The sequence below is a fragment of the Haliotis cracherodii genome, unplaced genomic scaffold (assembly GCF_022045235.1).
Source record: "Haliotis cracherodii isolate W230 unplaced genomic scaffold, xgHalCrac1.p SCAF_4, whole genome shotgun sequence".
In the NCBI taxonomy this organism is placed as follows: domain Eukaryota; kingdom Metazoa; phylum Mollusca; class Gastropoda; order Lepetellida; family Haliotidae; genus Haliotis; species Haliotis cracherodii.
Window position 1 is genome coordinate 55,423,000 of NW_027266297.1, and position 24,936 is coordinate 55,447,935.

The 24,936-nt window shown below is 43.4% G+C and overlaps 2 protein-coding genes across 2 annotated transcripts; one reads left to right on the top strand and one right to left on the bottom strand.

The window, feature by feature from the left end:
• Window positions 1-5: 5 nt before the first annotated feature.
• LOC139479496 (uncharacterized) lies at window positions 6-3,273 on the top strand. The gene is made up of 2 exons (XM_071262342.1): window positions 6-365; window positions 2,992-3,273. Exons 1-2 carry the CDS (start codon window positions 6-8, stop codon window positions 3,271-3,273), a joined length of 642 nt encoding a protein of 213 aa, XP_071118443.1.
• Window positions 2,777-17,434, bottom strand: LOC139478786 (calumenin-like). The gene is made up of 6 exons (XM_071261411.1): window positions 17,332-17,434; window positions 17,078-17,237; window positions 10,937-11,084; window positions 10,144-10,312; window positions 9,099-9,291; window positions 2,777-6,323 (listed from the first exon to the last, which is right to left on the bottom strand). The coding sequence occupies exons 2-6, from the start codon at window positions 17,229-17,231 to the stop codon at window positions 6,043-6,045; spliced, it is 945 nt and encodes a 314-aa protein (XP_071117512.1). The 5' UTR covers window positions 17,232-17,237; window positions 17,332-17,434; the 3' UTR covers window positions 2,777-6,042.
• Between the last annotated feature and the right edge of the window lie 7,502 nt (window positions 17,435-24,936).

The window sequence follows — 24,936 nt, forward strand, 5'->3', positions numbered from 1 at the left end:
TACCCATGTCTGACCCAATACCCCCACCACCCATGTACGAACCAATACCCCTACCACCAATGTATGACCCAATACCCTCACCACCCATGTATGACCCAATACCCCCACCACCCATGTATGACCTAATACCACCCCCACCCATGTATGACCCAATATCCACCACCCCACCACCCATGTACGACCCAATACCACCACCCATGTACGACCCACCACCCCCACCACCCATGTACGACCCACCACCCCCACCACCCATGTACGACCCAATACCACCACCCATGTACGACCCACCACCCCCACCACCCATGTACGACCCACCACCACCACCACCCATGTACCACCCACTACCCACCACCTCCACCACCCATGTACCACCCACTACCCACCACCTCCACCACCCACTACCCACCACCCCCACCACCCATGTACCACCCACTACCCACCACCACCACCAACCATGTACAACCCACTACACACCACTCCCACCACCCATGTGCCACCCACTACACACCACCCCCACCACCTATTTACCACCCACTACCCACCAACCCCACCACCCATGTGCCACCCACTACACACCAACCCCACCACCCATGTGCCACCCACTACACACCAACCCCACCAACCATGTACCACCCACTACCCACCACCCCCACCACCCATTTACCACCCACTACCCACCACCTCCACCATCCATGTACCACCCACTACCCACCACCTCCACCACCCATGTACCACCCACTACCCACCACCCCCACCTCCACCACCCATGTACCACCCACTACACATCACCACCACCAACCATGTACAACCCACTACACACCACTCCCACCACCCATGTGCCACCCACTACACACCACCCCCACCACCTATTTACCACCCACTACCCACCAACCCCACCACCCATGTGCCACCCACTACACACCAACCCCACCAACCATGTACCACCCACTACCCACCACCCCCACCACCCATTTACCACCCACTACCCACCACCTCCACCACCCATGTACCACCCACTACCCACCACCTCCACCACCCATGTACCACCCACTACCCACCACCCCCACCTCCACCACCCATGTACCACCCACTACACATCACCACCACCAACCATGTACAACCCACTACACACCACTCCCACCACCCATGTGCCACCCACTACACACCACCCCCACCACCTATTTACCACCCACTACCCACCAACCCCACCACCCATGTGCCACCCACTACACACAAACCCCACGACCCATGTGCCACCCACTACACACCAACCCCACCAACCATGTACCACCCACTACCCACCACCCCCACCACCCATTTACCACACACTACCCACCACCTCCACCACCCATGTGCCACCCACTACACTCCACCCCCACCACCCATGTACCACCCACTACCCACCACCCCCACCACCCATGTACCACCAACTACACATCACCCCTACCACCCATGTACGACTCGATCACTACACACCAACCCCACGACCCACCACCCCCACCACCCATGTACCAGCCACTACAAACCACCCATACTGGTCTGTACAGTACTGGATGCCCTTATAGATACTGAGCTGTACAGTACTGGATGCCCTTGATAGATACTGGGCTGTACAGTATTGGATGCCCTTATAGATACTGAGCTGTACAGTACTGGATGTCCTTTATAGATAATTGGCTATACAGTACTGGATGCCCTTGATAGATAAGGGACTGTACAGTACAGGATGCCCTTGATAGATACTGGACTGTACAGTACTGGATGCCCTTATAGATACTGAGCTGTACAGTACTGGATGTCCTTTATAGATAATGGGCTGTACAGTACTGGATGTCCTTTATAGATACTGGGCTGTACAGTACAGGATGCCCTTTATAAATGCTGGACTGTACAGTACAGGATGCCCTTTATAAATACTGAACTGTACAGTACAAGATGCCCTTTATAAATACTGGACTGTACAGTACAAGATGCCCTTTATAAATACTGGACTGTACAGTACTGGATGCCCTTTATAAATACTGGACTGTGCAGTACTGGATGCCCTTTATAAATACTGGACTGTACAGTACTGGATGCCCTTTATAAATACTGGACTGTGCAGTACTGGATGCCCTTGATAAATTCTGGACTGTGCAGTACTGGATGCCCTTTATAGATACTGGACTGTACAGTACAGGATGCCCTATATAGATACTGGACTGTACAGTACAGGATGCCCTTTATAGATACTGGACTGTACAGTACAAGATGTCCTTCATAAATACTGGACTGTACAGTACAGGATGCCCTTTATAAATACTGGACTGTACAGTACTAGATGCCCTTGATAGATAAGGGGCTGTACAGTACTGGATGCCCTTGATACATACTGGACTGTACAGTACTGGATGCCCTTGATGGATAAGGGGCTGTACAGTACTGGATGCCCTTGATACATACTGGACTGTACAGTACAGGATGCCCTTAATAGATACTGGACTGTACACATGGTACGGGACTGAATACACATTATAGATAGAGCATGTGGTGTCTCCTCAGGCAAGTGACTTTGTTTGAAATGTGCCTGTTCACCCAGATACTTGGCTGTTCCTATGAAAATGGTGCCCATTATTTAGATACAGATGTGTGTGTCAGCATTGATAGAAAGTGGACTGTTTGGAATTGTGTATGCGGATCCACACCTTGCTGCCATGATCTCCTACACACAGCACCTTCTCCCAGGTCTGTTTCAGACACTCATTCAGCAATCAAACACAAACACATTATGGGTAGTTTATGTAATTTAATCACAGACATGATTACTTTACTACAAAGGAAACATAAGTCAGCAACATGTAGTACTGTTAGAAATCAACAAGTGCAAATTCTCATTTCTTTATATCTTTTCCTCCCACCCTCTCTCTGTCTCTCTATACCATCTGTTGATCAGACTCCTACTCCAGCCCCCAGGCTATCCAGACTATCCTATGTCATCTCTGGGTACCACAGGCCAGAGTGGAGCCTAATATCTGGTCGCAACAGGCCAGAGTGGAGCCTAATCTCTGGGTACCACAGGCCAGAGAGGAACCTAATCTCTGGGTACCACAGGCCAGAGAGGAACCTAATCTCTGGGTACCACAGGCCAGAGAGGAACCTAATCTCTGGGTACCACAGGCCAGAGTGGAGGCCATCTCAGGGTACCACAGGCCAGAGTGGAGCCCATCTCTAGGTACCACAGGCGAATGTGGAGCCTCATCTCTGGGTACTACTCTCAAGCTCAAGGCCCCATGATTCTCTGTAACCCTAGGTGAACTTAGTGGGATTGGAAGTGTTTGGACTGATTTCACTAGGTTTGGTTGGATGGTGAAACTGCCACATCAACTGCCAAGGCCTTACCGTGGAATTCTATTCAGTTCTAATCCAGTTGAATCTCATTAAGTAGAAACAGAAAAAGGAATGAGTAGACACTCTTGCTGAGTCTGGACCGTGTCCTTCTGTATTTATCATCACTGGAAACTTGATAACCAGAAGTGTTGAAGTGGAAACCCCAATTAGGTGAAACATATTGTTGGTCCCCTGGGTCACTGTACATTCAGGTGACACCTAGTCATAATTTTATTTCACAATTAGAAGTATAGTATATCATAAGTAGATACTTTGGTCTCAGTCTCTTGATCTGCCACTTAATGAGAGTCAACATTGTTTTCATGTTCATAAAAATACCTCCACCTGGCCAGTCTAGCTTGACAATCAATATTACTTCCCATTTTGTTCAAGCGCTCCATGCATTTGACAGTTTGCATTTTGAATCATATGCTGTGTTTGATATAGATGAAGTAAACAACAAGATTTGAAAAAAGCAGGCTTTGATCATTTCGCTTAACAACAAATAAAGATTGAAAGCTTTAAAATAACAAATAAATTTGATCATAAAATAGGTCCTCATCACCAGAGAGATGTTGGAAAGTCAGGTGACCATGTCAGTTTCCAAGTTAAAGTGTGGTTGCCCAGGTCACTAGCTGGTCGACAAGGCAACATGCTCAACAGAACCCCCAGTTTACAGTAAATCAATCTGTAAGCAGCCTTGCACTTTTATGTTTCCATTTGTAGGAAACCTGCCATTTGTAGTCAGTTAGTAATCTTGTAGGTAACCAACCAGTTTGCAGGTTACCTAGGCAGGTACCTGGGCATCTGCAGGTAACCAAGCCATTTGTAGGTAATTTAGCCACTTGCGGGTAACTTAGCCACTTGCAGGTAACCTAGTCATTTGCTAGTAACCAAGCCATTTGCAGGTAACCAGTCACCACATTCTCCTCCATGAAGGGTCAACACACACAATACCTTGGTCCTCATATTCCAACCATTGTTTGATGTCTACCTGACTCTAACACATAAATGGTCCAGGTACCTCTATGCAACAAGAAACACCAACCACTTCACCAGACAATGACCAGTAAATAATGCCATTAAACATTATGTTGATATCAGACATTGGATTTCATTCATTCACATCCTGAAGAGTTACCCCCCTTGTCTCCACACAGCAACATCCACGTCTAATGCCTCTTTCATACATTCCTTATATTCCAATATTGCATGACAACTACAATATGTTCAAATATTTCATGAAAACTACAACTTTTCATTACATGGCACGTCAGGATGATGTTTAAAGCCTTTTCAGTACAAATATATACATCTGACTGGAAGAATTAAAACAAGAAGTGTATGTAGCTATGTCACTCTCCTGTGATGCAACTAGCAGCTTGAAGAATTCAGGTCAGGCCTGTACACCAGAACAATACACTGTAAGTAGCTAGGGACCGGTCATTTATTGCAGGGGGTATGGGGAGGGGTGGGCATGTGTGTGTGCGTGCGTGCATGTGCATGTGTGCGTGTATTTAAGAGTATTTTTTATGCACTTATGTACAGAAAATAAAGACCCCCTAATGCTTGTCACATTTTTGGACAACCCTCCCCATGACCTTGTACCTTTTTTTGATGACCCTGCCCGAAAAGACAAAATGCAAAAGCATGTTATATTTTATTATAAAATGTCCATTGTCATGACCCTCCCAAAATAGGTGTATATATTGTTTATGACCCTCCCATAGAGACTGTAATTTTGGGGGGAACCCTCCCCTGATTACCTCTGACCCACCCTCCCCTGTAATACACGCCCAGTGCCTTACATTCATTAAAGCACATCATAAAGTGCCTCCTGCCTCAAATAATTCTTAAAAGGATGGCAATTTCTTCCTTGTGCTTGGTGATTAAGTAAGTAGAAGGGCTTGTCTCTTTGGTGTGTGTGTCTCTCTGTGGTTCTGTATGGATCATAAAAATCAGGTCTTTTACTCAGATACAACATCTCTATGAGAACAGACACTTCCATAGGAAGTCACGTCACATGAACCCGAGTGAAGCCTGACTGTCCAGTTAAATGAAGAATTATTGATCTACATACAGGAGTTGTTGTTTTCGATCTATATCGAGATATCAAATTCAGGAATGCTTGTCTGAATGTTTTGCTCACTCCTGCTGAGAACTGAAAAGCCTTGATGCTCATTGGCTGATTAGAACATTCACCAGACGCGACTTTTTATGAAGGAGTCCTCAGATGTTTGTGTGGAGAGGTATGCTATCAGCGTAAGAGATCTGATCTTAATGAGATTTTGTCTGGAATTGTTTGTTGCTGGTGTTTGACGTGTCTGTAGGTGTTACTGTTGATGTGTCTGAAGTTGTGTCTGTAATGGTGTCTATAGGTGTGTCTGAATGTTTGAATGTTTGTCTGTTGTCGTGTTTGTTGCCGTGTCTGTTGTTCTGTCTCATTTATGTCTGTATTTGTGTCTTGTTAAAGCACACTGGGTACCCAAGCTACTGTTTTCAGCCAGAAGCAGGATACGTCTGAGGAGTTTTACAAGAAAGCTATCGGTTACACACTTCCATTCAGACAGACAAGCAGCACACCACTCATGATTCAAATAACATGGCAACTTGACAAGAAACTGCCATGGTGAAGAATGAAAAAGAGACTATGTACACTTCTAGAGCAGGACACAGTTACAACTCGTCTCTCATTTTCTCCAATGTTGTGCCATAATCTGTTGCCTGGCTGCTTACGAACTCCTCCTGGTGTTCCCTGATCTCGGGGAAGGTGAGGAAGCCATCTTTGTCCCCGTCTGCCACATCCATGAGGTGGTCCACCTCCTCCACAGCAGAGTCCATGTTGTCCTGCACCAGCCACTTCTTCAACTCACTGCCCTGCAGGAAACCATCACCGTTCTTGTCATAGTCCTTGAACTGGGTCTCCTCTGTTTTCCTGGACTCCACATCATCAACATCTGCCAGAGAACAACACACAATTCTGTAGTCAGCACAACAACACACACATGTAGCCAAAACAACAACATGCATCTGAGCCCACTTGCACAAAGCGATCTTAGAGCTAAGATGATCGTAACTCCCACACATTAACATTGGCCCTGTAGTCAACACAACAACAAACATCTTTAGCCAACACAACACACATCTGTAGCCAACACAACAACACACATCTGTAGCCAACGAAACACACATCTGTAGCCAACACAACACACATCTGTAGTCAACACAACAACATACATCTGTAGCCAACACAACACACATCTGTAGCCAACACAACAACACACATCTGTAGCCAACACAACACACATATGTAGTCAACACAATCAGGATGCATGTTCTAATCATGCAACCGCGATAAGGAAAACACTGCATGCATTTCAAACCACAGTGACGGGTGATACGACTCATTCTGTCAAAATCATCATCTATCGTTCGCTTCAAACATTTGAAATGGAAGAGACTTTCCAAAGTCCATAGGAAGTATTGCAGTACAATCTCAGCCATCTATAAGACATTTCAGAACTTGTTCTGGTTCAAATTTTGAACCATTTTCAAAGTGTAGTCAGAAACTTGTGTCATAATGTTGACTTCCCGTTAACCATTTTATCATGTCCATTGGTTGGCCAAAGTTCGCAAGAGTTCATTCTCACATGACCTGTAACAGAGTGTCTTCAGATCTTTGTGTAGTAGTAGCGAGAAATAAGACTGAGATTAGGTGCAATCATTGAATACATGTCTGATGCTAAAATTGGGTGAATCTAGGATTTGAATCTAAGGTGACAGGTTTTTTTATTTCTTGGTTTACTGATGCGCCGCTCTTTCAAAGTCCAAATGTTAAAAAGAAATAAAAATGAAAATTACCCTTTTTGTATTACCACCGATCTTTTCGTCAAAAAGTTCAAACAAAACAAGATTTTATTTCCTCGTCGAGCATAAAGCAAAGGGAAGTCACTCTGATATTTCTCACTGGGATCCTTCTCTAATACCATCAAAGCTTATCAACGCAAAGTGCAGTGGTGACCATTTTGACTATTTCAACACTGTTGGCCGGTACACCGACCAAGCCATGTGTCACCAGACACTACAGGGTAGACTGGCCAAGTCTCGTCAAAATAGTTTATAATTTTAGTAACCTACTTGTTATATCATTCATTTATTAGATCTATCACATTTCACAATGTCTGAAATACATATTCTATTTAATTTTATAATTTTTTATCAATAGATTTAATAATTATTCACTATTTCCCGCAATGTTAATGAAAATACTATTCTCGGACACACTTCAAAAACGGGTCCTCATCGAACGTGTCAAACAGCAAAATTAAAGACGTTTCAAGCAAATCTTTAAATTTATTATACAAAGTAATAAAATCAACAAAAATAGATCTAAAAATTGCCAAACTGACATCTAAATTATTATATCCATTTTTCGTGCAATCCTGTGTAATGTAAGTCAAATGACATCTCGGCTTTCGTCGCCTCTATTTCTCAGCTTGTACACAAAGTTTAATGCCAAAATATATGCATGAATAATCTTTGTCACAGCTCGTAACCTATCACTATACATCCATGAAGTTCCTTATTTTTAATATAGACTGCGATTTCCTGCTTAAAATGTTCAGAATAACATGATTTAATCAAAACCCTTCGTCAAAGTCTGAAAATTATCATACATGAGGGACTGTACTGTTGCTGTAATTTGATTGGCTGCCTTAAGTCACATGCTTACATTTGACCAATCAAGAATCTTGTAGCAGATTTCGTCAAGAAAGCGTCACTAGAAACCAAGTTTTACATGTCACAGCTACGAAAAAACTTCTGTATTATCATTATGCCGGTGAAACAATGTAAGTTTTTGTTATGGATACTGGCACGTCAGCCTTCAACGTACGTATTATTCATAGGAAGCTTTGAAAACGGAGGTATTTCTTCATGATAGTGAGCGGAAAGTCACTATTATCGGGAAATGGGTGATGACAGATATTATTTGTAATTTTTTTAAAATAATTTTCTGATTACGTTAACCATGAAACTAAAAAAGAAAAAGGCAAGTGGATTTTACAAAATCTTATATTTGCCGAAAATTGTTAAATTTTCGCTTCCTTGGTCCTTAACCTGGACGTTATGAATGTGCTAGCTTTATTGCAAAATGAACTCAATTGCGTTATAAATGAATTATTTAAATAATGTGATACACGTAACTTTCATATTTATAATCAATAGGATTAATTAGACCTTTCAAATGGTGTAGTAGCAAAGATGTTTTACAAGCAGATAATTTCCTTGATAAATGTTGGCTTCATCTATCACACAAGAGTCTCTGGGAACTCGGTGTCACAGCAGTAATCTTCTGGTTGGCTGGCATTGAAAGAGTTAATCGTCACCCATATTGTTAGATTGCCATTTGTGCACAAGCTGAGTGTCAGGGATATAATAAAATGTTCTTGAAAAATTGAGTTATTTTACTTTTGTTACTCCAGGATATTTTTTTCCATACCTACCTAACTTTTTAGGACAAAATTCAAGTTAAAAAAATGTGAGAGACTTCTTTTTTTTATAATTGGCCTGCCTCACTTTTGAAATGAGTTTGAAATCCGTAAACCAAGAAATAATAAAAGTGTCGCCTAAGATGCTTTGGAAGAAAACTCAGTACAAGTACAACACTTAATTTCACTGCATGAGCATCACATCAAAGTGAAAACTAGTGTTAATAACATCTTGAAACATACCTCCAACAAACTCCTTCATTGAGACCTGGCCATCACCATCCTTGTCATAGTCCTTGATGCCTCTTTCAATCTCGTACTTGTGCATGTGCTCAAAGTCATATGGGTGATAGAAAGCCACATACTCGCTCTTGTCTAGTGACCCACTCTTGTCCAGGTCAGCGCCATTGAACCGCCTCTCATCCTCATCCACCATCTGATAACAAGAGCAAATACATCACACACCCATAGTCATGATAGAGCACAAGATGAACATCTATATACAGCATCTTTTGACACACCTCTTCACCTTCTGACACATCTTCCCACCTCCTGACACACCTCCCCACCTCCTGACACACCTCCCCACCTCCTGACACATCTCTCCACCTCCTAACACATCTTCCCACCCCCTGAACACATCTTCCCACCCCCTGAACACATCTCTACCTCCTGACACACCTCCCCACCTCCTGACACACCTCCCCACCTCCTGACACAATTCCCCACCCCCTGACACATCTCCACAGCACCTCCTGACACCCCGCCCCACCTCCTGACACACCTCCCCGCCCCCTGACACACCTCCTCCCCACCTCCTGACACAATTCCCCACCTCCTGACACATCTCCACAGCACCTTCCTGACACACCTCCCCACCTCCTGACACACCATCCCATCTCCTGACACACCACCCCACCTCCTGACACAATTCCCCACCTGCTGACACACCACCCCACCTCCTGACACACCACCCCAGCTCCTGACACACCAGCCCGCCTCCTGACACACATCTCCGTCTCTAGACACACCTCCCCACCTCCTGACACACCAGCCCACCTCCTGACACACCACCCCACCTCCTGACACACCACCCCATCTCCTGACACACCACCCCGCCTCCTGACACACATCTCCATCTCTAGACACATCTCCCCTCCTCCTGACACACCTCCCCACCTCCTGACACACCACCCCGCCTCCTGACACACATCTCTGTATCTAGACACACCTCCCCACCTCCTCACACACCTCGCCATCTTCTGACCCATTTCACCCCAGTGCCCACCTCAACCATATTCTTGTTATCATCCTCGTCAGGTTTTGCCCTCATCTTCTTCATATCCTCCAGAGAGTAGTCATACTGCTGTTTCAGGTACTCCTCCCAACCAATTATGTTGTCGTGATTAAGATCCTCCTCTTTGAAACGCTCCAATGCCTCCTCCGCATCCAGTGACCTGACCAGTTATGTTACATTTATTACAAATTTTGTTCCTTCAGTCTAAAAAACAACCATCTCATACCATGCATGTACCACTCTCACATATACACCTTTATTTATTGTGTGTTTGTTGCTTAAAACTGCACTCTACAACATTCCAGTTATATGACGAAAGTCTGGAAATAATGGAGTCTGGACCAGACAATCCAGTGATTGTCTTCATGAGCATCAATCTATATAATTGGGATACCATGACATGCATCAACCAAGTCAGCAAGCCTGACCACCCGATCCCGTTAGTCGGCTCTAACATCAAGCATAGCGGCCTCTTACGCATATGTTGCTGAAGACCAATTCTAACTATGATCATCATGGGGGACACCTTTATGTAACCTTAATACACACATTGGTAATTTTGGAGTACAACGAAAGATAATTTGTGTGATGTTAAAAAGTGCTGTCACATATACCAACTTTAGGGGCTAGAGTTGGTTTTTTTTTATGCTTTTAGCAATATTCCAGCGGGGGAACACAGCAATGGGCTGAATACATTGTACCCATGCAGGGATTCAGACCCAGGGCTTTGGCCTGACAAGCAAATACTTTAACCAAAAGACTACGCCACTGCCCCTGTACCCACTTGAAAGACTGCAGAATCCATGTGATGAACTCATCCTTGGAGATACGTTTATCTCCATCCAAGTCGTGTTTCGTGGCCAGCTTCTCCAGCAGCTCTTTGGCCTGTTCTGGGTTCAGCTCATCAGCTTCCTCAGCATCATGACGGGATCCTGGAACCATGGCAACATATGAGAGAAAATTGTTCACTGACTGTCTACATGGTGGACTATCTGTGTAGATGACTATATATGAAAACGAATGTGTTGAGGCTGTCTGTATGGTGCTCGGTTTGTGTATGGGGCTGCCTGTGTAATGGACTTACTATGTTATGTGGTGGACTGTCTGTGTAGTGGACTGTCTGTGTGGTGAATTGTCTGTGTGGTGGACTGTCTGTGTAGTGGACTGTCTGTGTAGTGGACTGTCTGTGTGGTGGACAGTCTGTGTAGTGGACTGTATGTGTAGTGGACTGTCTGTGTGGTGGACAGTCTGTGTAGTGGACTGTCTGTGTAGTCGACAGTCTGTGTAGTGGACTGTCTGTGTGGTGGACTGTCTGTGTAGTGGACTGTCTGTGTAGTGGACTGTCTGTGTAGTGGACAGTCTGTGTGGTGGACTGTCTGTGTAGTGGACAGTCTGTGTGGTGGACTGTCTGTGTAGTGGACTGTCTGTGTAGTGGACTGTCTGTGTGGTGGACAGTCTGTGTGGTGGACAGTCTGTGTGGTGGACTGTCTGTGTGGTGGACTGTCTGTGTAGTGGACTGTCTGTGTGGTGGACTGTCTGTGTAGTGGACTGTCTGTGTAGTGGACTGTCTGTGTGGTGGACTGTCTGTGTACTGGACTGTCTGTGCGGTGGACAGTCTGTGCAGTGAACTGTCTGTGTGGTGAACTGTCTGTGTAGTGGACTGTCTGTGTAGTGAATAGTCTGTGTGGTGGACAGTCTGTGTAGTGGACTGTCTGTGTAGTGAATAGTCTGTGTGGTGGACAGTCTGTGTAGTGGACAGTCTGTGTAGTGGACTGTCCGTGTACTGGACTGTCTGTGTAGTGGACTGACTGTGTAGTGAACTGTCTGTGTACTGGACTGTCTGTGTAGTGAACTGTCTGTGTACTGGACTGTCTGTGTACTGGACTGTCTGTGTGGTGGACAGTCTGTGTACTGGACAGTCTGTGTACTGGACAGTCTGTGTACTGGACTGTCTGTGCAGTGAACTGTGTAGTGGACTGTCTACGTAGTGAACTGTCTGTGTACTGGACTGTCTGTGTAGTGAACTGTCTGTGTACTTGACTGTGTAGTGGACTGTCTGTGTACTGGCCTGTCTGTGTAGTGAACTGTCTGTGTAGTGGACTGTCTGTGTAGTGAATAGTCTGTGTGGTGGACAGTCTGTGTACTGGACTGTCTGTGTAGTGGACTGACTGTGTAGTGAACTGTCTGTGTACTGGACTGTCTGTGTAGTGAACTGTCTGTGTGGTGGACAGTCTGTGTACTGGACTGTCTGTGCAGTGAACTGTCTGTGTAGTGGACTGTCTGTGCAGTGAACTGTCTGTGTGGTGGACAGTATGAGTACTGGACTGTCTGTGTAGTGAACAGTCTATGTGGTGGACAGTCTGTGTACTGGACTGTCTGCAGTGAACTGTCTGTGTGGTGGACAGTCTGTGTACTGGACTGTCTGTGTAGTGGACTGTCTGTGTAGTGGACAATCTGTGGACTGTCTGTGTGGTGGCCTGTCTGTGTAGTGGACAATCTGTGGACTGTCTGTGTGGTGGCCTGTAGTGTGGACTGTGTAGTGGACTATGTAGTGGACCGTCTTTGTAGTGGACTGTCTGTGTGGTGGACTGTCTGTGTAGTGGACTGCCTGTATAGTCGACTATGTGTGGTGGACTGTCTGTGTGGTGGCTTGTAGAGTGGACTGTCTGTGAAGATGGATTGTCTGTGCGGTGGACTGTTTGTGTGTGGTTGGCTTTGGGGATTGTTTCGTAATTGAGAAAACAGGCCACTCAGGATTAAGTGTGTGAGTGAGTCAAGTAACGATTACAATCGGACCTTAAGAAAGGAAGTAATTCTATTGACAAGAATTTCAGGAATGCTGCTGGACCATGTATGTGGGAGGCAAGAGTGGTAGAGCAGAACAATGTCTGACCATTCATCAATAAACACTCAAGACATTAGATCACTTATCCATGGCCAGAAGACTAGTAAAGCATAGTCGCCTCTTAAAACAAACATGCATTGTTGAAGACCAATTCTAACCCAGATCTTCTCAGGTCTCGATGTGACTAGATGTCTCAAGTCAACTATACAGCAATATTTCAGTGAAGTAATGGAATCTATTTCTTATGTTAGTCATCAGTAACTACAACTATAAGACACATAGGCATTTAGCAAACAGTTTCCTCTGAATTGAAAAGAATTTATTTTCTTTTTGTTCAAATGTCTTTCAATATATAGTAAAAAGGAGCACCAAGAATCACTTCATTTTCAGAAAAATGAAGAAATAGTGACTTGTCAAAATGGTCGAATATTGTGGACTGTGGCTTGAGTATGAAGAGACAGGGGCTAGGGGCCTTTTCTAACCTGGCTCCCCACTGTGATCAATATTCTGTAAAGACACTTTTACCAGGAACATTCATGAAATGTAACAGCACCAAACACCTTGTTAAGTTGTGGAGATTGGACTCACAGATGACAGGGAGTATGACATGATGAACTAAACACCAACTGTGAGTCCATGTGGACAAAATACAATAACAAAACACTTTTCAGCGTTTTTTACAGTTTATACATGGAGACTCAAATCCAGATTATCTTTTGACATGGAAACAATTTAGTTAACATTCTTCATTTTCATCGGCGACACATGATCACTGTGATTTGAGAATGTTTTGGTTTCCTGGCAACACATTCGATCTCACCTCACAAACATAAATATTTAATATTTGACATTCCTTATACTCCTACCTGGAGTATCGGTTACATCAGAGACAGTTGCCATGACAGCAAAAAGCAATGACATTCAATAAGTCTCAAGCATTTCATAGAAAGTCCAAAATTGACAAAAGCATTAAAACTTGGATACAACGAACTCAACAAAAAGCTCAAATCAGCTTGTTATATCTGTAGTTTGTTCGTTAGTCGTGAAATGAAGCATATGTTCACCATCTTGGATTGAAATGTGAAGTGATAAAAATAATAAAAATATCACAATTATTTTCAACCAATGTTGTTCATTTTGTTCAAAAATATATTCAATAGTGTTAACATTAACTTCTGAAAAATCGTGAATGTTCCGCTATAGTGTACATGGTAAACATGATTATCAATGACAAAATGTAGAGCTGCATTTGGGACTTTTTAAATAGTATCTTATGTCCATTTGTTGGCAATATCTGTGTTCATCATGAACGTGTTCTACTACTGTATATGTAATAACCAGCATGATCAGATACATTATCATACCTCAACTTTAGAATAATGAGATCTTATTGGTTCACGTTGACTTGATAAAATACCATGTATCGCGCCTTGGAGGGAAATAAATTTCTCAGCAGGATATTAAATCCCTTCTACTCTGCCACAAACTCTTTTTCCGAGTCAATGAAATTCATGTGATATGACACAAGTTAACCGCAGCTCAATTGAGCAGCTGTTTCCTATCAATTTTGAATATGTTTTACTTTTTTTACAATGCAATCTCATTAAAATCAGACTTTGGTTCTCACTACCACTAAACAAAGATCTGACGACATCCCATTAGGGGTCACATCAGAACGACCTTTCATCCGACCAATCAGAGCGTCGCTTATCAGATTATGAAAGTGACAGTCAGATTGTGATTTCTAATCATGAAATTTCGAAAATTTTAACACAGGGTATTCCAAACGATAGTTAAAGTCAGTTAACGACTGAATCAATACAATCTAGACCATCGAGTAGCCATTCCAGTATTCTAATTTGTAATCGAGAATTTGTCAAAATATGTTTCGAAGCGTAGTCGCCAATTTGAAATTAGTGCCGTAAAGCACGAGAAAGTTTCCTTCTGATTGGTCATTCCACTGCTCGGTCAAAGTTCGCGCAAGGTCGGTCTGACGTGACCCGTAATTGGATGTCCTCAGATCTTTGTTTAGCGGTAGCGAGAACTAAGATCTGAGTTTAATGAGATTGTTTACAATGTCATATCTAAACATGTCGGTAAGATAAATGTGTTGTAGCAGTGTTACGAGGGGAACATGTGGTTTTATGCATACTGTGCAGGACAAATGCCTGTACATATAGAAATTGAGAATGGATGCAAATGATATGTTCTGTGAGTCCCAACAGATGCAAAATTATATTTTTGTCCGTGGTAAAATAGGTCTTCAGCAACCCACGCTTGCCCTAAAAGGTGACTATGCTTGTCGTGAGAGGCAACTAACAGGATCGGGTGGTCAGTCTCAGTGACTTGGCTGATGCATGTCATCATATCTCAATTATGTGGATCGATGCTCATGATATCAATCACTGGATTGTCTGGTCCAGACTTGATTATTTACAGACTGCCATCATATAGTTGAGTCCGGCTTTTAACGACAAACAATTAAACAAATCAAGAAAACTAGTTCAACTGTAACATGAACTTTTTACTTCACTAACATTTACATCGTAAGAAATAAAGCGAAAGTTCAGACTATTCCTCATTTTCTTCACTCAATCACTGAGTTTTAACAAGGAACTTACCATTAATGATTACTGCGGGGATTTAGAGAATATGAAAGGTTTTACATATGACGTTATTAAAATTACATGCAGCCAGATCAAGACATTGTGGTGAACCTGGATGCCCTATTTCATGGGGGAGCACACGGCCCTGTCGTTTAAGGCACCATAATTCTTTTACAATGTCATACTTAAACATGTCAGTAAGATAAATTCATTGTAGCAGTATCATATGGGGTACATGAATGCATCACAGCACAACAATCTATTCATACTAATTCCCTGGTATTCATATTACTGTTACCATGGTAAAAGACTAAGCACAGGTAGTTTTAGCTGTAAAAAATGAATCCCTTTTTAAAAGTGATACACAGCCATACATTTCTGTGTCCCCAGTGTCAATCTGGACATGGCAGGAACTGTGCGTGTCACTACCAACAGGAAACCACAGACAGAGACAATGATTTGTGTACGAGGTACCATATTTAGTTCATTTACATTTAAGCATTACTATCGCTCCCGCAAGGTTCATACAGATATGGACAGCAAAAATACATGGCCTTTTCAAGGCTTTTTTAGTTGAATTATTAGCCTTAGTCGGTCAATATCTTTTTTAATCCAGCATACTATATATTAGTCGTGAGAACTAAAAAGCAGTGTGAACATTACAAATTTCCAACTAGATTATTTTCACAACCAACAAATAAACTAAACTAAGTCTGTCATGAATCCGTCATGGACTTTGGCACACTATGACAAATCACACTTAAACATTTATTCAAAAGTTCACGCATATGTCACTTTGTACAAAGTCAACGCTTTTCAAGCTATTTTGGTTAATTTCAAGACTTTTTTAGGGTGATGCTGAATATCAAAGCTTTTCAAGGTGGACCATAGAATTCAAGTCCTTTTCAAGCCTGTATGGATATTGTCCTGCTTAACATGCAGTGCAGCAATACTTATTAAATGTAAACAAATTCTTTGTTACAAGTCAATATGTTGATACTTACATTACCCTTAATCATTATAAACCTTGCACCGAATTATCCAAAAGAACTACCCCTACTTTCGAGCCAACCTTCACCATCCAGGGTTAGAAACTAACAGTTTTTGTCCACTAATCCTTATAATGATAACATAAAGCAAAACCCTTAAAATTTACCAATTTCTACAAGTCCTTAGGATACCTTTACCAATGGGCATTTGGTAAGGACTACAGGACTAGTGCCAATTTCTAACGCTGCCATCATCAGTCAGATCAGAACTACTGTATGTAACTGAATGTGCTGATGAATATTAGACAATACGTCCTTATGCAAACGCTTTTTTTTTGTATTATAAATTGAAAATATTAACGAAATCATGCATTCAGTAGAAAACATATCTGTACGCCGAAATTAAAAAAACAACAATAAAGTTAATTTTAAAAGATTACTGCCTGGCCATTTAGTGGGCGTGGCACCCACCCATGTCTACTCACCCAGCACAGCTTCATGGTCCCGGTGCTTGTTCCTCTCTCCATCAATCTCCTTCTCCCCTCCCAGAGGATCGTGTGGAGCGTGGGCCTCCTTCACAGCCAAAACCACCGTCAACGCCACGCACAGTGACAGCACGCACACCAGACACTTCATCATGACGATCTGTCACAATAACAAACAATTTGTTAATTTGAGTGATGAACGTGCATTCAGCATAATAAAAGGAATATATGCAATTTGAAACAAAATGCAATACTTGCAATGCAACAGTATTTCGGTCTTCTAGAAACAATGCAGGATGGCAACTTTCTCTCGGTTTCTCTCAACACCCGCTCGCTGCTCGCGTTTACAAACTCAAAGTAACCGGAAGTAGTTGTAGTAGCGAGTTGTCGATTTCTGATTGGCTTGCAGGAGTGTCAACTGAGCGGTCTAAATTCCATGTTGCTTTGAGCTGCCACATGCACTCCGTGTACGGTGACAGCCTACCTGCGATTAATTAACTACATATCGTTTACTTGCATGATTAGCGTTTAGTCAACCGAGATAACTTTAAAGAATCATAAATCGTTAATCGGCAACATATTGGAACATATGCCACTAAAAAAACAGACAAGCTTTTATCAGTCTCTTTTATTTTGGTAGATCTACAAACAATGTGTAAGTTGTCTTTTCTATGTGTGTTATGCCGTAAATGATAAGAAAATCATCACATATGCCATATGTTACTGATGACGAAGTCGGCGCAAATCATTTACCATGTGAGCAGAATTGTTTTAGTGAAGCAGCTGCGTAGTAGATACATTAGAACATGCGATGGTGTGCAAATAAAAATATATATACGTCAGCCAGATGTATTCTCGATATATGTGTGTATGTTCTGATTGTCGCCTTAACGCTGACGTCCATATTGTTGTCGTTGCATGGTGGTGCACAGAGCTAGATGACATTGTCAAAAATATCTGTGTATGCTAAACATGCTCATATAGAAATGAATGAGCATGTATATGGTTAACGTATGGTCTAGATATAATACACTACGTGTATAGGGGTATCGCGTGCATTCGAACTTGGTGACAATCAATTAAAGGTAGCTATATTGTATTTCAGATTATTTCGGAAGTGCATGATACGGTGGTACAAAGAACAAACCAACATTCAACACATGCAGGAGCTAGAATAAAGGTTTTGACAGAACCTATTCTGTGTACTAAATATAACCAAGTCATTGTACCGGCATATAGGTCCATACGCCAGGCAATATGTACAATCAGCGTCAGACTCTTCACAAATGGTCACAATTAAGTGTTTGGGCAAATTGCTATTTCATACCATAAATCCAGCCACATAACTTTCTGTTGTTGAAAAACATATATTTTGGGGTCGGGTAATTTAACCTTCTAATATCAGTTCTGTGTTTTTTAGTTAATGTTCAGGGGTGTGGTTGCAGGGGTGTGTGGGGTATCCAGCTACCCCTTCATTATAGATAAGAACAATTAAATAAACCATGAACGATATGAACAATGACCAAACGATATATTTGTGTGGTGTCTATATATAACTATTGATGCTCGTTTGTTGTTTTTGCCGAGTAAGCAGTTTCAATTCTGAGAAAACACAGATCCACTGATGACGTTGATGTTGTTTTATTATTTACGATTTCTGTTTCACACCAAGATGTATCAGTGTCGATGCTCCAATCAATATCTCCAAAACAGAACAAGAAGCCCTTTCAACAGTTCATACGTATCTGACAACTGGATGTCCGGATATCTGTTGAACCCTCAGTGGCTATATATACGCGGGGTTTTACGCGACGCACAAATGTGCGCCAGTTCGCACAACTGAAGAGAATGGATACCGGAAAAAATTATACTGCGTCCCGAGGGACACACAATAACCTTCATTGTACCCACAGTGCTTCAAGAGCAGTTATGGTGTCTCACCCATCAATCATGACCACTGTCGTCCACATGATCATCGATTCATTCCAAGCTGTAATGTTATTATTCATGGGCGGATACAGAGAGGGGTATGTGGGGGGGGGGGGCAGGGGGGGTGTTTATGTGTGTGTGTGTGTGTGCGCGCGCGCGCACCCCCCTTTTTATTTCGAAAAAAATCTTTATTTCTGTATAAATTACCACCAAAGACAATAAATAGATCTTAATTGTGCACCACCCACCACCCTTTCAAAAAAGCTGTATCCGCCTCTGTTATCTAAACGTACGGTACACTACATTCATTAATTTACAAGATCCTCCTATTGCACGCAAGGACCTTTAAAATCAAATATTGGGGGTCCCCTGAACCTCCACTTTGTTAGTCAAGGTAAAAGCCTGAATAGGTATCTATTATTCAGTCGGTGGTAAGACGCTACCTGTATCTGGTTTCAGTCACCTATAACATCACTGATCAGATGAATATTTTATGCAGAAGATGAAAATATGTGGTATGAGGTTCTCTGTCATGGCCATATATCTGCTATAGCAGGATGTGGCAAGAGCCGAGCACGAACAGCAGTATAGAAAGTACCTGGAGAGACATTTGGTAACCATAGTGGGCGGTCAGTGTTTTGTTTCTTTGTTTCTTTGTTTTTTAACGCCGCACTCAGTAATATTCCGGTCATCTGTAAATAACCGAGTTTGGATCAGACAATCCAGTGATTGACATCATGAGTATCAACATACGCAATTGGGATACGATGACATTCATCAAACAAGTCAGCGAACCTGACCACCCGATTCCGTTAGTCGCCTGTAACGAATGCATGGGTTCTGAAGATCAGTTTAAACCCGAATCTTCACTGCTGAGCTGTCAATGTAGCCACCAGTGTTGTAACAGTGATGAGGGGTAGCCTAGTGGTTAAAGCGTTCGCTCGTCACGCCGAAGACCCGGGTTCGATTCCCGACATGGGTACAATGTGTGAAGCCCATTTCTGGTGTCCCCCGCCGTGATATTGCTGGAATATTGCTAAAAGCGGCGTAAAACCATACTCAGTCAGTCAGTCAGTCAGTGTAATAGTGATGCGTTGTACACTGCCGGGCAAAAGAAAGTATGCACAAGCAAATTGGATTTGACTCCAAAATTTCAAACTTTCTCAAAACGTTACTATAGGCTTAAAACAAGGGCCAAAATACTGCACACTTCAGGTCAAAAACACATCAAATACATCATCATCGAATAACCATGATTGTCTTGTTTGGTTCATTTTTAGCCACCACCATCAAACATGGGTGCATATCTTCTTTTGCCCGGCACCTAAAATGGACCCACGAAGATCCGATAGGGAATAGGCTTGTCATTAGAGGCGACTAACCGGATCTGGTAGTCTGGCTCGTTGACTTGGTTGATGCATGACATCGTATCCCAATTGCTTGGATCGATGCTCATGATGTCAATCACTGGGTTGTCTGGTTATTGACCCCATTATTTACAGACCGCCGTCATATAGCTGGAATATTGCTGAGTGCGGCGTCAAACGACAAACAAACAAACAATATTAAACGTCCACATGGGCGGATACAGCTTTTTTTAAAAAAGGGGGGGGGGGGGGGGGTGTGCACAATTAAGATCTGTTTATTGTCTTATTGTCTCTCGTCCTTCCTTTCCCTTCCTGTCATTGCTGATTATCTTACTGATGTTGTCTTTAACAGAGCGTATTTTCAAATCTATGGTAAAGTTAATATGTTTACCTGATTGCAAATCCACGTTTCGAATTACCGCATTAACCTTTGATTTGTAACCGCCGTTGCTATCTCTCTGCCCGGCAAAGGTTAACGCGACGCGCGTTCTCTGATAGCGTTGCCTGGTGTTACGTCACACGCACCAGCATCATCAACCTATGTCAAGGACGAGACCGTGTTTATGGACCGCCATGTATTATCTACAATGACATGGGAAGGGTTTCCAAAATAATGACAAGCATGAGGGGACATATAGTGTTTAGCGTTGAGGGTGCAGTGTTTAGCGTTGAGAATATAGTGTTTAGCGTTGAGGGTGCAGTGTTTAGCGTTGAGAATATAGTGTTTAGCGTTGAGGGTGCAGTGTGCAGCTTTGGGGATGTAGTGGTTATTGTGACATTGCCGTGTACAGTATTGGGGGAGCTGTGTATGGCTGTGGCGTCATGGATGTAATATGACGGTTTTGTGTTTATCATTGACGTTGTTTAGCAGTGATTGTGTCGTGTATGGTCCAGTGTCTACAAGATATAGGTAGTTATTGCTTCATCCTGATACTGAGATAATGATTACTGTCTGTTATAAACTATCATTTACAGCTCGTCAATGTTCTTTCGGAGGTAGAAGAAGATGCGGTCATTCACAGTGCCGTTATGGCCAGTCACGCCGTACTCCGAGGAACAACGTACATGTAGGAGCTGGCGGTACCTGGCAACGTACAAGTAGGAGCTGATAGGAGTCGAGGCAACGTCCGGGTAGGAGCTGGCGGTCCTGGCAACGTACAGGTAGGAGCTGATAGGAGTCGGGGCAACGTACAGGTAGGAGCTTATAGGAGAGGAGACGACGAACAGGTAGGAGCTGATAGGAGTCGGGGCAACGTAAAGGTAGGAGCTGATAGGAGTCGAGGTAACGTAAAGGTAGGAGCTGAGAGGAGAGAGGGCGACGAACAGGTAGGAGATGTAATAAGTTGCAACGTACAGGTACGAGCTGATAGGAGACGGGGCAAAGTAAAGGTAGGAGCTGATAGGAGACGGGGCAACGTACAGGTAGGGGCTGATCAGAGAACGAGGCAACGTACAGGTAGGAGCTTATAGAAGATGGGACGACAAACAGGTAGGAGCTTGATATCCAAGTCCCTAGCTGCTGAAGCCGAGGTTGGAGGTGTTGGTAACGCCTGGCTCCATGCACGTGATGTGTCGTGTGGGGGTTCAACCCCAGGAATTCAGGGACACCTGTGGAAGCAAGACAGCCGTGTGAGGGGGACAGGTGTTGTCACAATCTGTGTGACCTCCATCGGGACATTAAATCTGGGTCGTTTTCATATAAATCAATCAACCATACTCACTCACCTAAACAACGCAGTAGTGGTTACGGTTTTACGCAATTTTGGGCAATATGCCATACAGAGAGCGAGATAGACAGACACACAGAGAGCGAGATAGACAGACACACAGAGAGCGAGATAGACAGACACACAGAGAGCGAGATAGACAGACATACAGAGAGCGAGATAGGCAGACACACAGAGAGCGAGATAGGCAGACACACAGAGAGCGAGATAGGCAGACACAGAGAGCGAGATAGACAGACACACAGAGAGCGAGATAGGCAGACACACAGAGAGCGAGATAGACAGACACACAGAGAGCGAGATAGGCAGACACAGAGAGCGAGATAGGCAGACACAGAGAGCGAGATAGACAGACACACAGAGCGAGATAGACAGACACACAGAGAGCGAGATAGACAGACACACAGAGCGAGATAGACAGACACAGAGAGCGAGATAGGCAGACACACAGAGAGCGAGATAGACAGACATACAGTGAGAGGAAAGCATCGACAGCGACAGACAGTCACTGATTATGACCCACAGAAACAGACAAAGACGGACTGACAGGCAGAGATAGGCAGAGCCGCAGACAGACAAAGGCAGTGGCTGGTTTAATGAAGGGACTGCTCCATGCACACGTGCCGGTAAGGTTCAAGATGGGGATGCTCTAAGTTTTAACTCACCTATGCTCCTTGTCTTCTGTTCTTTGCAGTGTGGCAGACTGTTGTGTTGCGTTGACACGAAGACTAGGGTTCGTTTGAGTACGATTTATTGACCGGAGTTACATGCGACAGCCAGCATGACGTCACCTCATGACGTAATACACAAACATAGGGGAGTTAACTCTAACTAACCTAGACTGGGTATTTTACCCTGAACAGCAATAACACTACATCCCCCTTTCCTTTGAGAACTTTCATTAATTAAGTCACTTTGGCACAACGCGAATTAGCGAATTAGAATTAAACATTAACCATTTAACCGTGGCACACTTGAATTTCACTGAAAACTTTCCCATGAATTTTGGGACTTGAAACATTCAAACTTTAAAGTCTCCTTTGAACTTGTACTCAACAGTACATGAAGAAATGTTAACACATTAATGTCACAAATCAAGTCTATTTGGAGGCACCACACGTCTTCCAGATCTTGTGGTAGAAGTCACACCGGCAGATGATGTTGTAGTTGTTGATGATGGTGAAACAGGTATATCTACCGGAAGAAGTGCCGCTGGCGAATCTGGACGTGCTGATACTGGCATTGGTGCCAGTTGTTGCCGGTTTCTACGGTAACTGCCTGAAGGAGTCTCAACAATGTAAGACCTTGGAAATTCTGTTTGTCTTGCAACAACAGCTTGACCTAAGGACTTAGACCAGACTGTCTGTCCTGGTTCAAGTTTACATAGGTCTCTAGCCTTATGTTTATGATCGTAATTTCTCTTCAGAGCTGATTTGCTTTGCTGTTCTTTGTCCCTGAGTAGACAAGAGTCGGGCAGTTTAGGATTCAGCAATTCTGGTAGCACTGGAACTGTTGTTCTAAGGCGCCGTTCCATCAGAAGTTCAGCTGGGCTGTACCCATTCTGCAGTGGTGTAGTACGGTACGATAAGAGAGCCAGGTAAGGATCTTTCTCCTTCTTGAGCAATAATTTGACTGTTTTAACTGCTCTCTCAGATTCCCCGTTGCTTTGAGGAAATATAGGGCTACTTGTGACATGGTCGAAACCAAACTCTCTTGAAAAATCTTGGAATGTGAAGCTGGAGAATTGTGGTCCATTGTCTGACATCACTGTCTCAGGGATACCGTGTCTGGAGAAGATGGACTTTAAGTGGTTGACGACATCCACGCTTGTGGTTTGTGATAGCTTTGCTATTTCAATGTATCTGGAAAAGTAGTCTATGACTAGCAGATAGTTGGTACTCTGTAACATGAACAGATCCATTCCTACTTTTTGCCATGGACGGTCAGGTAGAATGGAGGGAATAAGAGGCTCAGCAGGATTCACTCTTTCCTTTATGCACTCTGTACAGTTCTCTACAAGTGTACACAACTGTTTTGACAATCCTGGCCACCAAACAGATTGTTTAGCTCGTTCACGGCATTTCACAATACCCTGATGTCCTTTATGCAGTCTGTCAAGCATCTCCAGTCGCATTGACATGGGAATAACTAGTCTATTCCCTCTGAGCAAAAGTCCATTCTCTTCGCTTAGTTCATCCCTGAAAGCGTAGTATGGCTTTATGGCTCCATTCAGTCTTGGTCTGTCAGGCCATCCTTCTTGGCAAAGTCTTTTCAGTTCTCTGCATACTTCGTCATGTTCGATTTCAGTGCGAAGATCATCCAGACGTTTTTCTGACGCTGGCATATTTTGTATGACACTGTTGACATACATATCTGTCTCTTGTCCCAGTTCCTTTTCTGACTGCAAGACTTCAGACGTGATAGGTGCACGGGAGAGAGTGTCTGCAACTACAAGATTCTTTCCTGGAACATAGTTGACGGAGTAGTGGTATCTCATTAATCTCATGCGAAATCTCTGAACTCTGGGAGGGAGCAAGTCAAGTTCTTTGGATCCAAGCAAAGACACTAATAGCTTATGGTCAGTCTCTATGGTGAACTGTAGTCCAATCAGATATGTTGAGAATTTCTCACATGCCCATGTCGTCGCTAAGGCTTCCTTCTCGACCTGTGCATACCTCTGTTCCGTTGTAGTCAGTGATCCAGATGCATAAGCAACTGGTCTCCAGTCTTTTCCATGTAGTTGAAGGAGTACTGCCCCTAGCCCGTAAGAAGATGCATCCGCTGAAACTGTAGTAGCTTTGGATGTATCGTAGTGAGCTAGCACCTGCGTAGAGCT

Coding starts and splice junctions, on each gene's coding strand:
- LOC139479496 (XM_071262342.1), top strand. CDS start 6: ATGTCTGACCCAATACCCCCACCACCCATGTACGAACCAATACCCCTA. Junction 366..2,991: donor CCACCACCTCCACCACCCAT/GTACCACCCACT, acceptor TGGGTACCACAG/GCCAGAGTGGAGCCTAATAT.
- LOC139478786 (XM_071261411.1), bottom strand. CDS start 17,231: ATGATGAAGTGTCTGGTGTGCGTGCTGTCACTGTGCGTGGCGTTGACG. Junction 11,085..17,077: donor GGACCATGAAGCTGTGCTGG/GTGAGTAGACAT, acceptor CCATGGTTCCAG/GATCCCGTCATGATGCTGAG. Junction 10,313..10,936: donor TGGATTCTGCAGTCTTTCAA/GTGGGTACAGGG, acceptor ATAACTGGTCAG/GTCACTGGATGCGGAGGAGG.